At 43.0% G+C, this 15,156-nt stretch overlaps 1 protein-coding gene across 1 annotated transcript in view; it reads left to right on the top strand.

The window, feature by feature from the left end:
* Positions 1 to 5,258: 5,258 nt before the first annotated feature.
* LOC119850471 (mevalonyl-coenzyme A hydratase sidH-like) overlaps positions 5,259 to 15,156 on the top strand; it is a 36,143-nt gene continuing 26,245 nt past the window's right edge. Inside the window, 2 exon segments of the mRNA XM_038388504.2 lie at positions 5,259 to 5,600; positions 9,069 to 9,236. Of these exon segments, the coding sequence (XP_038244432.1) occupies positions 5,456 to 5,600; positions 9,069 to 9,236 (313 nt within the window). The 5' untranslated portion in view covers positions 5,259 to 5,455.

The raw sequence follows: 15,156 nt of genomic DNA, 5'->3' as shown, positions 1-15,156 counted from the left end.
TTCTGTTTTTCTATTATGATCAGCAAGTAGGGGTGCATGCTGATCTCTAGTGATTCAGGATTGACTCACAGTTAGAGAGAGACTTTAGCACCACCAAGACAGGGACCCTTAGATCATAAAAACTATACCTCACTTTAACTTTTTGGGGCCCACTGCAGTTATAAAATATACAACTTCCTGGGGCTTCCCTGTAGGGAGTTGTATTCATAGAGAGGAGAATATGACCCATGGTAGTATGCATATAGACTGTTTATTTTAAAATCCTCTTTCTCTAAATGCTTTCTTCCTACTGTTACAATAAATAATACTTTGGTCTGAAGAAAGTTGTTTTGATTCTCAACACCACTGGTCACAGATCTCTAGGTAGAAGAACCACTGGGTGCCTGAACTCAGTTTGACCTGACCGTAGTTGACACGGGCCCTTGTGGCCAAAGGCCTGGTCTACAAGTGAAAGAACTGCAGAATTCCACCTCAAACTAGGTAAAAAGATGCCTTAGGCAGTACACCCAGAAAGATGACAGAGGTACAGCAAGCCCTGTAACCATGACACTAGCTACCTCACAAACTTTTCCCGAGATGAAATAAAAAATTATCATAACTAGGTACACTAACCTAAATGTACACATCTGTTAGAAGAAACTTATTGCCAAGTGTCATAATATGGGCACAGTTGTCAAACAACAATCTACAACACCCAAAGCTGCTTGGATTTCACAGGCATTGTAAAGCTTGTCATCCTTACTGGAAACATAATTAGAACCATCCTATTACTGGCCACTCTGTGAGAGTTGCCTTTTAAGCTAATGCATTGAATATGAAAAGGTTGTATGAAGAACTTGCTCTTGGGTTTGCATTCAAATGCATATCATCGCTGTCCAGATGTATATTTATACCAAAGCACTGCTTTCTGTTTCTCTGTGCTTCCTCCCATCTCAGGAGTAGGGACTGTATCATCACTCATGAGCAACCAGTAACACCAAGCATATTAAGAAATCCTCCATGTCATTTAAAAAAAAAAAACCCTCTTTTTTTTTTTTATTGCTTGTGTTTTGGCAAAGAGGGAAGAATACTGGAATCATCAAGATGTTTCTGCATAGCTTTTTGGAAATCATGGAGATGGCAGCACAGAGAGGACTAGGACATAATGCATTAATTACAGTATATCCCTAGCCACTCATTTTTCCATTACAGACAGGGTTGACCGATTCTTTTGTAAACATGGTCATAATTTCTCTATGCCTTGTAAAGGGCCCAAAGACTCCATTTAGCAGGTCACTCAGGTCTATCCCCCAGAAATGCTTCACCTTTTGTGCTTGGTGCTTATTTCACTTATTTGGCAGAAATCTGTAGTGATTCCACAGTCGTTAAGGCAGTGACACTAGTGTAAACCCACTGTGCGGTTAGAGCTAGCTCATCTACAACTGTTGTGCTGGGTATGCACTCAAGTATGTTAGACCTTCTGTGTGACCACCTGCTATGCTTGTCACTCTCCATTAAGAAAAAAGTTAACACGGGCATATAATTAAAAGGCATAGCCATTTCAACCAATATTTGCCTGTAGCTAAAGAATATACAAAATTGCTATTTGGTAATCATTTAAAAAAAAAAAAGACTAGTAACACTTTAAAACAGCCAGTTTGGCTCCTAGGAAAACAGCATTACCTGGTCATCTATATCTACCTGGGGGGGGGGGGGGGCAAACTACAGCCCGCGGGCCACATCTGGCCCGCAGGACCCTTCCTTCTGGACCCCGAGGTCCTGCCAGGGAGCGGAGTCAGGACAGGCTTGCAGAGGAGCCAGCCCAACTCCCCAGAAGTGTGGTGAGCGGGGCAGAGGCTAGCCCCTGGCTCCTCCCCTTCTGCTCCCCTTCCTCCCTGCCTCCCTCGCAGTCACAGTTCCCCCAGCATCTGGGCAGCGTGGCTACAGCTCTGGCTAGGTGGCACAGCTATAGTTCCGCCAGACCTGGTGCTCCAGGGCAGCGCGGTCAGAGGGAGTTTGGGGGTGGGGGTGAGGAGCAGGAAGGGTTGCAGGGGGGCCGTCAAGAGGCCTGGGCCTTGCTGCCGGGGACAGGGCCAGAGCAAGCCAGAGCCCCCGTCCACCTCCAGCATGCTTGGCCCCTCTCCCTAGCAGCCAAGCCCAGACAGGGAACGAGCCCTGTCCAACTGCCAGGGAGGGCAGCCAAACGAGCAGGGGAAATGCACAGGAAAAGGACTGAGCCCCCATTTCTCCCACCCCTTAGGTAACGTTGGGTGGGGAGAGCAGGGAGGGTTGGATAGGGGACCCCAGGGAGGTGGTCAGGGGTGGGGAGCAGGGGAGATTGGATGGGGCAGAGGTCCCAGGGGTGGGAAGCAGGGGGGATTGGATAGAGGACGGGCATCCTGGGGGGATGGTCAGGGGGCAGAGAGCAGGGGTGTTTGGATAGGATGCAGGAGTTCCAGGGGGTAGTCAGAGTGGAGAGCAGAGTGGGGTTGGATGGGGGTGGGAATTCCTGGGGGCTGGAATGGAGGCAGGGGCTAGGCCATGCTTTGCTGTTTTGGGAGGCATAGCCTCCCCCAGCCTTCTCTACCCGGTCCTCCATACAATTTCTGTACCTGATGTGGCCCTAGGGCCAAAAAGTTTGCCCACCCCTGCACTAAGTAATGAATTTTTTTTTCAATTAATAAACAACTACCATTGAATCAGGCTGTAATGTACCTACATGTTATTAAAATGTTCTGTATGTAATTAATACATTACTGAACAGCTGCCTGTCAGTTAAATGGTAGATGTGGGTCACCTGCTCAATTGATACAATCACTTGATGAGTGTGGCAAAGCTCAGCAGGGTAACCAGGGTAACACTAAACTTGTTAAAAATTTCAGAGGTAGCTTCCAGCTGGCTACCTCTGACTACAGAAGCATTGTTTTATGGCAAAGATGGGAGAAAAACAAAGGAAAGAAAAGCTGGACTTTCCCCTAGTCCTTTCTGCAACTGTTTCAGTGACTACACAAGAATAAAGCTTGTAGAACTGGATCTGCGGCTATCCACAGTGGCTAATACAAGTGAAAGCAAAGGACTTAGCAAAGCTCTGATAGCACATTAGGGAAATAAAAGTAAGATAAAGGAGATGGGGAGCAGGAAATACTACTTATAGACTGGTTTCAGAGTAGCAGCTATGTTAGTCTGTATCTACAAAAAGAACAAGCTTTCGTGGACTCCAGCCCACTTCATCGGATGCATAGAATGGAACATATATAGAATAGAACATCAATTCTATGCATCCATTGAAGTGGGCTGGAGCCCACAAAAGCTTATGCTCAAATAAATTTGTTAGTCTCTAAGGTGCCACAAGTACTCCTGTACTTTTTACTTATAGACTGTAGTGGAGCTAGTAGTTGAATGACTGATGCAGATGTGAGTATAGAAAGGATGACTTGATCAATCTAACAGATGATCAGATATGGAAAGTGTGGAAAATGATCACAATGGGTATGAGTGCTCTGGGTTAATGCCATTACAAAACTCGGAGTTAAACAGAAAATAGAGATATGCGATTAACATCCAGTGTGCAAGAACACTGGCACAAAGCTTCAAATTTAGTGTTTGAGGACTATGTTGCTGATTTTAGAGAAGACATGAAGATAGCGTACAATTTTTGACTGGCAAGAGTTACATGGTTTTTTAAATATTACCAGTTTCCTGGTTTTGACCTGTATCACTGCAATGAGTGTATGTGCAACATGCTCTTGAAAAAGTATGTCACTTTAAATAATCTTAGTGATTACAGACAGATACACATCAAAACCCCTCACTCCCAACTGTTGCATGTAATTATTTGAACAAACCGAAATTCATAGGTAACTTCCAGGGCATATTGGCCCAGTTGAAGTCAGCTAGATACCTGATTAAATCTTCTCCTATGCCTTGCACTTAACAAAACACAATTTTGGTCTGGTCTACATGTGTTATCTATCAATGTGATATATGCCATCATATGCTAGCAATGTCCCTCTGCCATGTACATTGGCCAAACAGGACGATCTCTAGCCAAAAGAATAAATAGACACAAATCTGACACCAGGAATCATAACATTCAAAAACCAGTAGGAGAATACTTCAACCTTTCTGGTCACTCAGTAAAAGACTTAAAGGTGGCAATTTTGCAACAGAAAAGCTTCAGAAACAGACTCCAATGAGAAACTGCTGAACTAGAATTAATTTGCAAACTAGATACCTTTAATTTGGGCTTGAATAGAGACTGGGAGTGGCTGGGTCATTACACAAATTGAATCTATTTCCCCATGTTAAGTATCCTCACGCCTTCTTCTCAACTGTCTGAAATGTGCCATCTTGATAATCACTACAAAAGTTTTTTTCCCCTCCTGCTGATAATAGCTCATCTTAACTAATTAGCCTCTTAGAGTTGGTATGGCAACTTCTACCTTTTCATGGTCTCAGTATGTATATTCACAGGTTTCAGAGTAGCAGCCGTGTTAGTCTGTATTCGCAAAAAGAAAAGGAGTACTTGTGGCACCTTAGAGACTAACAAATTTATTAGAGCATAAGCTTTTGTGAGCTACAGCTCACTTCATCGGATGCATTTCCGGCTGCTACTCTGAAACTTGTGTTGATGTAGTTATAGCAGTGCAAAGGTGCTGTTTTACTGCTACGTCTTATTTCTCTTCTATTAGAGGAAATAGTATATTGGAATAATTGTGTCTACAATAGAGGGTGGTGTTGCACTGCGTTAACTTTCCTAGTATAATTACAGTGGCATAACCCCTTCATTAAGTAAAGGTGCCAGAGGGCAATACAAAGAGAGATTAGAAACCAGCAATGTCTGTCTGATTTGTAAAAATGAATATTTAATCCTGGGCACTTGAAGACTCATTGCCACCAATGTGGTGTCATGCAGTTGTGATAGTGCCTAGTACAAAGATGGCATCTAAAGCAGCAACAGGGGGCAGTTCTGCCGGGCATATGGACAGGGAGCACATTCCCCTGCTCTCTCACAGAGCCGGGCTGGGTCTGGCACGCCCAGTAGAAGACCGGACTCTGTACTTCTCGGCCCAAGGACGGTCGCATGATCTGGGTCCAGGGGCCAACAATGGTCGACACCCCTGTTACATGCCAGAGATCGGCACGCCCTGGCTCCAACTGCAGCTGCCTGCTGACAGCTGAAGAGGTGGCTATCTCCCCCGAGGGCAGTCTGCGGCTTCAGGGGGTGACGAGACCCAAGGGGAGGGGGCGGGAACGACGGGGCCGTGGCCATTTTGAAAGAGGGCAGAGCTCCGCAGCCCGCTCCGCCCACGTGGGAGGCCGGTCCGTGCGTGCGTGTCACCGCTGGGTCGCGCTGCGCCTTGCGCGCCGGCACCCTCCGAGTGCCCCGGGGCGGGGGGTGGGGGAGGGCAGCGGTGCGCGGAGCCCGGCTTCGGAATCCCGCTGCTGCCCTCGCTGGGGGGCGCGCGCGCGCGGAATGTCCGGGCAGCCCGTGCGCAACCCTGCGCGCCTCCTCTTCAGCGGGGCCCTGGGCAGCAGCCGGGCGGCGGCAGCAGGTGCCTCTGCAAGGGAGACCGCCTCCTCCCCGGCCGCAGCAGGAGCGGGGACACCGGCAGACGAAGGTTTGTGTCCCCGGCAGAGGGCAGTGCTCCCTGGGCTGCTGAGGGGACGACACCGACGGGGAAGGGAGGGAGGAGCAGCGCCGCCCCGGCTGCCGCCGCCGGAGCGTGCCATGTGGAGGCGAACTCCCCCGGGAGCGGCGAAGCCACCCCGTGCCCTTCGCTGCTAGATTACAAGAGTCCCTCACCGCGGCTTCGCGCCTGCAGTCGCGCCCACGCTGCTAGATTACAAGCGCTGGCGAGGCGTCTCGGAGCCTGCGTGGTTTTTAGGAGGCCCCGCTCACCCCGTGTCCCGGTTTACGCGCTGATCAGTAATAGCTCCCTTCGCTTCGAGAGGCGTTTGGGTCACATCAGATGGCCGTTTCTAGGACGAATTTTGTTCTTTCGGGAAGGGTCAGCGTTAAATTCTGAAAAAGAAAAGCAGGACTTGTGGCACCCTGGAGACTAACAAATTTATTAGAGCATAAGCTTTCGTGAGCTACAGCTCACTTCATCGGATTCTGAGTAATGGATCCCAGTGTGGGGGCATCTGGTGGGAGCTGCGGATTCTAAGCTGATTTATAGGGGGCTCTGAGCAGTTTGTTTATTAGACTTCAAAACCGAAACAGGAATTCTTGATGATTTGGGGACCCCACGTTTTCATGTGTCTTGATGACATTCCATTTCTTTTGCTGGAAATTTGACCTCAGCATGAAAAACAGCACTGTACCCAATGCTGAAGACAATGGTCCAGATTCAGTGTTACCCTCTACCTGCTTTACCCCCTTACAGAGCAGCTGATAACCCACTTCAGCCAGGTTTATGGCCCCCTTGAGTCATCAGAGTGGCACAGAGCTGGTGAGTGTACCAGTGAATCTGCCCTGATGAGGCATGCAACAGAATGGAGACTAAAGGATAGTAGACAACAAATTATTTCAGAGTAGCAGCTGTGTTAGTCTGTATCCACAAAAAGAAAAGGAGGACTTGTGGCACCTTAGAGACTAACACATTTATTTGGGCATAAGCTTTTTTCGTGGCGAAAGCTTATGCTCAAATAAATGTGTTAGTCTCTAAGGTGCCACAAGTCCTCCTTTTCTTTAGACAAGGACTGTCATCATCCTAGTTGGAGGAGTGATGGTTGCAGGACCTCTGTTTATGTTTCCTTCATGAGATAGATACTTTGACTAGAGAGCGGTCTTCACCTTGCACTGGACAAAATGAAAATGATGAATAAATGGTAAACTATACAGCAGGTAACTCAATTTTTTTAAAACTTTTTATTTATTTTTTAAGTAAGGGTGCTGCACTCTTAAAGAACTGCTCTTGGATACAATGCTCTACTGACTGAGCCCCAACACTAGCTTGGTGTTTCATTTTTGAATAGCAATGAATTTCTTGCATGGTGTCAAGTATCAGAAGAGTAGCCGTGTTAGTCTGGATCTGTAAAAGCTGCAAGCTTATGCTCCAATATGTCAGTTAGTCTATAAGGTGCCACAGGACTATTTGCTGCTTTTAATGAATTTCTTGATTCTAAAGCCCCATTCTGCTCTCTTCTCCAATCCCTATGCTTCATGAAGGGTGAAGTCCTGTTCTGAGACCTTAAGTGGGATTTGTATGGGTCAGAGGATTTGTGCTGACCCATCACACAGTTGAACTTCATACAGAAAGAGTCAAGCTTTAGAAGTATAAATTGATGACCAGGCATTTAAAATGAAATGCTATCTGTGCAGTTTGGAGTGGTTGTAGACTGCCCTAAATATGTTTAATAAAACGTGAGAATAAAGGCTGATTTTACTTTAATCACCCTAGGAATGTATCAGTCCCTGGGAAGTGGAGTGTCTTATTGCTGCTGTTACATCCCAAGGGAAAAATCCTGGCTCATAATTGGCTAAAACAGTGATGTGATGAGTTAGTAGACTTCTGCTGTCTAGGCTCCTTAGCGGTGAGCAATATTAAGATCTAGAGTAATATTAATCAATCAGATCACATATGTCAAACAAATAAATGCATCCTGAGTGGATGCATCTGAGGTTAGTAAAAACTATCTGACTAGCCAATCCGACAGCAGTTCTTATTTCTTTCAGTGTAAAATGTATAACACCTATCCTGGACTCTAGGAGCCTATGCCAATAACTTAAAATAACTTTAGAAGCATAGCTAACAGCTTCTCCTCCACCCAAAATAGTAATAAAATAAAGCCCCCCAAGTGCCCCTTCCTCACAAACACCATCCCTTATATCCCCCCAAACTTGTGTAAATAGATAGCTATGCAGTATTCCCTGACCGTCCATAGACTCGGGTGGTTTTGGACTAAAGGGGGAATTGGGTTCCAAAGCTGAGGGCTCCTCGCAGCAAATATCCTGCTGGGAGACACCCCCCCCTTTATATGGAAGAACCTCTGCCAATTACAGCTGTGGTAGTGAAAAATGTGATCTCTCGGGTATAAAGGTCTTCCTGACTGTCCCATCAGAAGTGAATAACTATACCAGAATTTCAACTTCTGTAAATCGGATTTGTTCTATCGAGAGCAGGGAAATGAGGCCAATTTACACCAGCTGAGAGTCTGTCACATTGGGTTTTTTTTTCTGGACTTCAGGTTTCAGGTCCCTGTAGACTGCTTTAAAGGAAAAACTCACATTTTCAGTTATGTACAAAGAAAACATTTAGAATATATGTAAAATTACAGGTACTGAGCCAAATTCTGCTCCTAATTTCATTGCTGTATTCTGGAATAGCTTCATGTAAATTCATGCAGTGCCTAGAATCCCCAGCTACGACCGAGACCCCATTGTGCTGGGTACAGTACGCACACTTAGTAAGAAACTGCAGAGAGTAAATAATCCAACTACTTACATTGAGAGCAGAATTGTTTCCTATTTTGGTAGAAAGAGAGAGTTACTGTATCTTGAGGTAAATATGATTATTTACTACTTTAAACAATTAATCTCGGTAGTTATCTAATTAGAAGTTAATGTTTATTGTAAAATGGGCTATTGAGGGCTGTTTTAAGCAACCTGATTGCCTGCTTTGCTTAACATTAATTCTGTAGAAATTTCTTTACCTCCAATACCAGTTGAAACTACCTCTTGCATTTAAAAATAACTTTTTCCCTTCATTTTTTAGCAATAACAATGACACCACTGCGCATTTCACCCAGAAGAGTGATCCCCAGCTGTGCTTGAGACCGTCCACTCGTCACAGCTGGTCATTGTTGTTAATTCTCAGGAAATACCTTCTGTCCTTATTTACTGTTGCTTAAATACAAGCCTGGCAAAGATACTATATATTAAAATGTTTAAAAATGTTCATGAAGGAATGATGTAAGTGGTAAAAGTAATATGTTGGATTTAGCTCTGTTTATTTTAAATGTCTCTGTTATCTAATAATAAAACATTTTAAGCCTTTCAGACCCCTTTTTTAATATATTAATGACTTACTAAAAGGAATGTAAATATACTTTTATGCTGATTGTTTTTCTTCCCCCCCACACAGGGAAGAAGAATGTAGTCACTGAAAGACATGGAACCATCATGACAATTGGGATTAACAGGCCAGAAGCTAGGAATGCTGTGAATCAGGAGACTGCAGCAATGCTTCTGCAGGCATTCACCTCATTTGAAGATGATACCTCACTAACTGTTGCTGTACTTCATGGAATAGGTGAGATTTGTTATAGCCCTGGCTTAATTTCCCCCTCCCCCACAGAGGGTGGTCACCAGGCTGTTATAATCAGACCCAACATTTGAATCCAACCTGCTTTCCAGCCATCTGGATCAGGGCAGAGTCCAGTCACTGTCTGACTGAGCCTCTAGGGCATGCTCCTGGCATGCAGACCATCCTCTTCTTTGGGATTTGGGACTCCTCAGTGTAGTTGCCTTCAGCCTTGAGAACAGTGGTGAAGCTCCCCTGCTGTCTGTGCATGGTTTCCCCATAGCTCCATCCCCAAGGGCACTTTAGTTTATAGTTTAACTCTTTGGGGAGACATGGCAATTAAAGTAGGGAACACAGACTTTATAAAGGAACTTCTTAAACGCATATAATTTACTCATAGACAGCACAGCAGAATTACAGATGTAGGCAAAACAGTAAACACATGAATGCAATTCCTCTCCTGCCCCCGAGAGGCCAGAGTCCTCATCGCTTCTGAGAGTTCTCACGGTTTTGGTCAGTTTCCTTGGAAAGGGAAAGCCTGTTCTGTGCCCACTTCTCCAGCTGTGTCCTCTATTTCTTGTGACAGGCTGACTATCTTGACCAAAGTGCTCATCTCTTTTTAAAAAGCAATCTGTAATATCTTTTCTTTTTCTGTTCTTGTGCCGGGGATTTTCTGTCCCCCAATTCCCAAGGCTTGCTAGGCAAAGAGTTTTTAAAACTCGGTGGTTCTGCTGGTAGCAACCTCCAACCTTTCAGGGCAAAGCTATTCAGTTGTTGATGGCCCTATTTAACTTCGCCAGACATAGTTTGTTCACTACATGCCAGGTCCCTGCCACCAAATGGATGATCTCATTCATAATGGCTGTTACAACCATAAATGATATTAGGGATTTATATGTTGACACAAACGTATTCCCCAAACTGTCACAAGGCTATTCTCTTCCTCCTGAGATTAGTCTTCTACAATTTTGAAAAAAATTGAATGTATTAATTTCTACAGAGAGGTCTGGTAGACATCTTTACCTTGTTTGAACAGTAGGTGATGAAAAAGCCTTCTTGAGTTTATTTAACCCATGCCATGTCTCCTTATCAGTCTGAACACACAACTGAATAAAGTGAAGTATGATTTACATCCAAAAGCATGATTCTGTAAACACTTGCACACATAAGTAACTTTATGCCCATGAATAACTTGTATGTAAAATGTTTGCAGGATCAAAGTTACTTGTGAGTTTGTAGGAGCAGGACCCTAATTATGAAATTATTTTTGGACTCATGCTATAGTTTCACACACAGTGAAGTGGACACTGATTTTTAGATGCCTCATATTTTGTGTGCTCAGCTTGAGACATGTTGATTATGAACTTCAGAGGTGCTGCTCACATCTCTGATGCTCATGCTGACTTCCAGAGGAGCTGTGAATACTCAACACTTTGGAAAATCAGTTCGAAGTTGTCTTAGGTTTGGCATTCGAAAATGGAGGAACCCAAAATAAATGACCACTGTTGAACATTTTGGCAATGATATACCTTCACAAGCAGTGAAGTGGTTAATTATAACTTGATTTTGGTCAGGGTCTCTTTTTTCTAATAAACATCACTGTTTATATTGCTGCCTTTTCAGCAAAATAGCAGCTGTTCCCAGATGCTGCTAAGCTTTATAACTCATGCTTTCTTGACTGTGTCAATGTACATATTTATTTACACACTGAACTTAAAGTTATGAAGAGGTAAAATATTTTAGATACAACTAACTGAATTCATTTGATGCTTGTTGTAAAATGTGCCCTTGAGTAATAGTTGTTTATAAGCTAATAAGAAACTCTGAGAGTCTGTGTTTGTTCTTTGAAATATGTATAATATCATGATAATTATGCTTGAGGGTCAGATACCCAGCTGGTATAAATCAACATAACTCCATTTTCATTAACTGAGAATCTGACTGTTGGAGAGTTTTTATTGTAATTATACTGCTCAGGTGCTGTGTGACTTTTGAGAAATCCTTTATATTTGAATTTATTCTACTCTAGGTGACGGAAAACCTCCCAATGACTTATTTTGTCCTAAACAAATGACTTATTGTGCCCACGGACTGGGGTAAGACAAGGCATATGTATCTGAAAATCAAAACAGGAAATGAGAACATGCATATTATTTAAGAAGCATGTGCAGTTTTTTCTTGCTTTATTCATTAATCTTGGAAGCGCTGCAGTTGAATTTAGGATGATTGAGACATAAAACCCAGCACTTGGAAAAAAAACAACCTCACCCTAAACTTCAAAGAGTATATGAAAGTACTTGTGTGAATTGTCAGATGGAGGTAGCAAAATAAGAAGAGACACATTGCTAAACTTTAATTAGAAGTAGCTGTCTTATTATCCAGAGAGGAGGAAAACATTCACATTCATGGTGGAAATATCATGTTAGTTTTTTACAGTCAGAACATCTAGTAGCAATTCCAGCAGTTCCTAGTAGTGATTGCCACACCAGTTTAAAGACACTTTACATTTGCAGGGTCAAATCCTGGCCAAGTCACCTCCCATTTACTTCTACAGGATCAGTATTTATAACTTATTGCTCCTATTATTTTAATAACTTTTTGTGCCTTCCTCTGTAATTTCCTATTCTCTGGCCTGCCTTGATAGCTCTCAGTAGTCAGAGATGTTTTTATCACCACTACGTATGGAGATCTGTTTTCAGGTAGGATAAAAATCAGTTTTTTTTGTTTTTTTTTGATAAAATGCATTTTGAGGAAAAAACTTATGTAAAGATAGTTTTAATTAAGATACTGTACATTATAGTGCAAAGATATCTCATCATGGAATAGGAATTATAAATTCAAATTCTATAGTGCGAGACAATATATTCATGTAAGCTTAAGAAAAGTTTTGTAAATGAGTTCCAATAGTTCATGGACTGGGGACCCAATCTTACGGGGTTCCATAGTCTTCTGTATAGATTATTTAGGTTAATCTTTCTATCTTCTCAATGGGACTCAGTGTTCAGTCTAGAAGATACCATCAGAGATGCTTAGTTTGTTTTGCATTTCTCAAACTGTGGATTTGTGTCTCCAGAGGTAACGTCAATTTGATTAAATCAAATCTACGCTGTCTATTTTGCTCTAGTTAACTATTTTAGTTTAAAATGCACACATGCATGTGTATCTTATTATATAAATAGCTCAGCACCCAAGGCTCTAAAGTTGTAACCATTTAAAATTGTGAGATTTTAGATATCATTGATGCAAATTAATTCATTTCTAGGTCGTGTTCCTTAAAAAAACAAACAAACAAACAAACAAAATGCAAAACACTTTAAAATCCAGGCCCAACAAGTAAGGCCTGTTTGTTTGTTTGTTTTGTTTTTAAACTGGAAAAAAAGCCAAATAAAAACAGTGTCTCGTTTTTGAGAGAAGACATTTATTTTTCTCAGGGGAGAAACAAGTCAAGTACCCAACCTGCCATTAGAGTTTTGTATTTGGAGATTCCCACACTTTTCCAAACCAAGCAGGTAGTTTTCTAGAGCAGAGTTCCTCTTGTAAAATTAGATCAGCCTTCACTTTGACATGGGCCTATAATAGGATTTAGTGGCTGAGTTCATTCGTTTGTATTTTATTTAATTTAATTTATCATCTCTGGCCCAGATCCACTAAGTTTTTAATCAGTGACATTCGGAATACGTCTACACTGCCTGCCGGATCGGCGGGCAGCAATCGATCCAGCAGGGGTCGATTTATCGCGTCTAGTCTAGACATGATAACTGGACCCCCCCCCCCCGAGCGCTCTCCAGTCGACTGCTGTTCTCCACTACTGCAAGAGACGCAGGTGGAGTTGATGGGGGAGTGGCAGTAGTTGACTCACCGTGGTGAAGACACCCGGTAAGTCGATCTAAGTACGTCGACTTCAGCTATGTTATTCATGTAGCTGAAATTGTGTAACTTAGGTCGATTCCCCCCCACAGTATAGACCAGGCCTCAGTCTTCCGCTGGGAACGAGTTATCAAAGGCAACTGGGCTTGTGGACTTCTCTGTGGTATTTATTTAATTTATGCCAGGATATGTAGTGATTGAGCTCTTAGGTGTGTAAGGTTCAGCAAGAACAGACTCACCTACCCATTATACAAGAACAGTCTCTGTTGTTCACTACAAGAAAAACTCACTGGGCCAAATCTACCCCTGGTGTAACTTCACTGATTTCAGTAGGGTTACAGTGTGTATGACTTTGGATTATTGGCTCTGTTCATACATCTCATAGTTTCTCTAGCCTCACTCTTCTGACTTCTCGGTCTGCCTTTATATGATTCCTCTCACTCAGCATCCTAACTCCCAAACCAAGTATCAGCACAAAAGCAATGACTGTCTGATCACTGGGCGCTACCATGTATTACCGGCAAACACTTATATTCCTTGTCTTTCTGGTGTCTTCTGAAAAAACAAGATTTTCAAAAGCGACTTGTGATTATTACTATTATTGGTGCTTCAAACTTTGTGAGCCCAAAATTGAGATACCATAAAGGGACTTAGCTTTCAGAAAGTGCTGAGCTGCTTTCTGAAAATCAGGCCCCTTTAAAGTATTGCAGTTTGGGCACCCAGAATCACAAGTCACTTTTGAAAACTTCAGCCTAGGGGTTTTGGGGGGATTTTTTTTCTGTCCCCTGTCTCCAGACTGATGATCATTCTGTAGGTATTAAGTATTATGAAGCCGAATACATGCTAACAAAACTAATACATTCTTAATATTAATACATGACAGTTCTTATTCAAATAGAAAAGAGGTGCTAGGCTGGAGTCAGTGGTATTACTGAAGTCCTGGGAAAATTACAGAAATTGTTGTAGACTAAAAAAGGAAAGTTGTGTGTATATTTTAAAGCTTTATATCCCCAGGACATATGCATGGGTTATTTATGCCAGCCTAACTGACTTAACAGAGAGAATTAGAACATTGAATTTTGCAGCCTAGTACAGTGGTTCCATCTGTTGAACTGTATCAGGGAGGTTCTTGGTCTGTGGCCTTTTATGTTTTAGAGATGGCAAGGGATGTCAGTACGTCGTACAGTTGAATATTAAAGTAAATGTGGTGGGTTTCAATGTTTTGATTTTCATTGTGGAGGAGCAGTGAGCAGCAGTGCTTTCTACTACTTCCAGAACTCTGAAGAAACGATACCTCAGTCATGCAAGAAATGGTCTGAATTCACTCTTTCTGCTGCGGGTAGCTGTGTGGAGGAGGCATACTTTCAGTGATAAGGAAGTGGAGGGGGTGGAAGAGCGAATAGGTTTTTGGCATGCACCAGTGAGAACCCTGGAAATGAATTCTTGTTTACTTTGTCTTCACTTTCTTTTAAATGACACATCCATATAGAATGCAGCCTTTATTCAGTGTTTAATCATAAAATTGGCATCTGCAAAGGAAGAGAATATGGAGGGTTACTAAAAAGTCAGTGCAATGCTGATACTAGACCAGGATCTTCAGTGCCAAAAGACCAATCTTTTCATTTTCTTTCACCATCAGAAGATTTTTATTTCTATGTTTACTTTTTAAGAAGCTATTTCATAATCTCAGCTAGCATATGATACCACTGTCTAGTCTTGCCACAGCCCAAATGGTTTAAACATGCAACTTGTGGCCTCTGGGCACCTATGTAAGATAAGATGGCCTCGCTGCTCTTCACAGAACCTCAGATTTAAATATAGGTATAACACGTATTGTATTACATGACATAAAGGCAAATTCTTCCCCACACACTCCTTTGAGGAGGTAGAATGGCTTGCCTGCAGTGGGACTTGCGTGGTTCCCCAGGGCTGGAGCGGGGCTGGGCTCCATGCCGTGGAAGTGAACCTCTTGTGCCTTACAAAGCCCATCTTCTTGGAAGCACACTGTGCCTCAGCCTATAGGGGAGGAGTAGGAGGTTTGCTAGTTGATCCCTGGCTACAC

The sequence above is a fragment of the Dermochelys coriacea genome, chromosome 2, assembly GCF_009764565.3.
Source record: "Dermochelys coriacea isolate rDerCor1 chromosome 2, rDerCor1.pri.v4, whole genome shotgun sequence".
In the NCBI taxonomy this organism is placed as follows: Eukaryota; Metazoa; Chordata; order Testudines; family Dermochelyidae; genus Dermochelys; species Dermochelys coriacea.
Note: the sequence above shows the minus strand (reverse complement) of the source record. Positions and strands in the feature narration are given on the sequence as shown.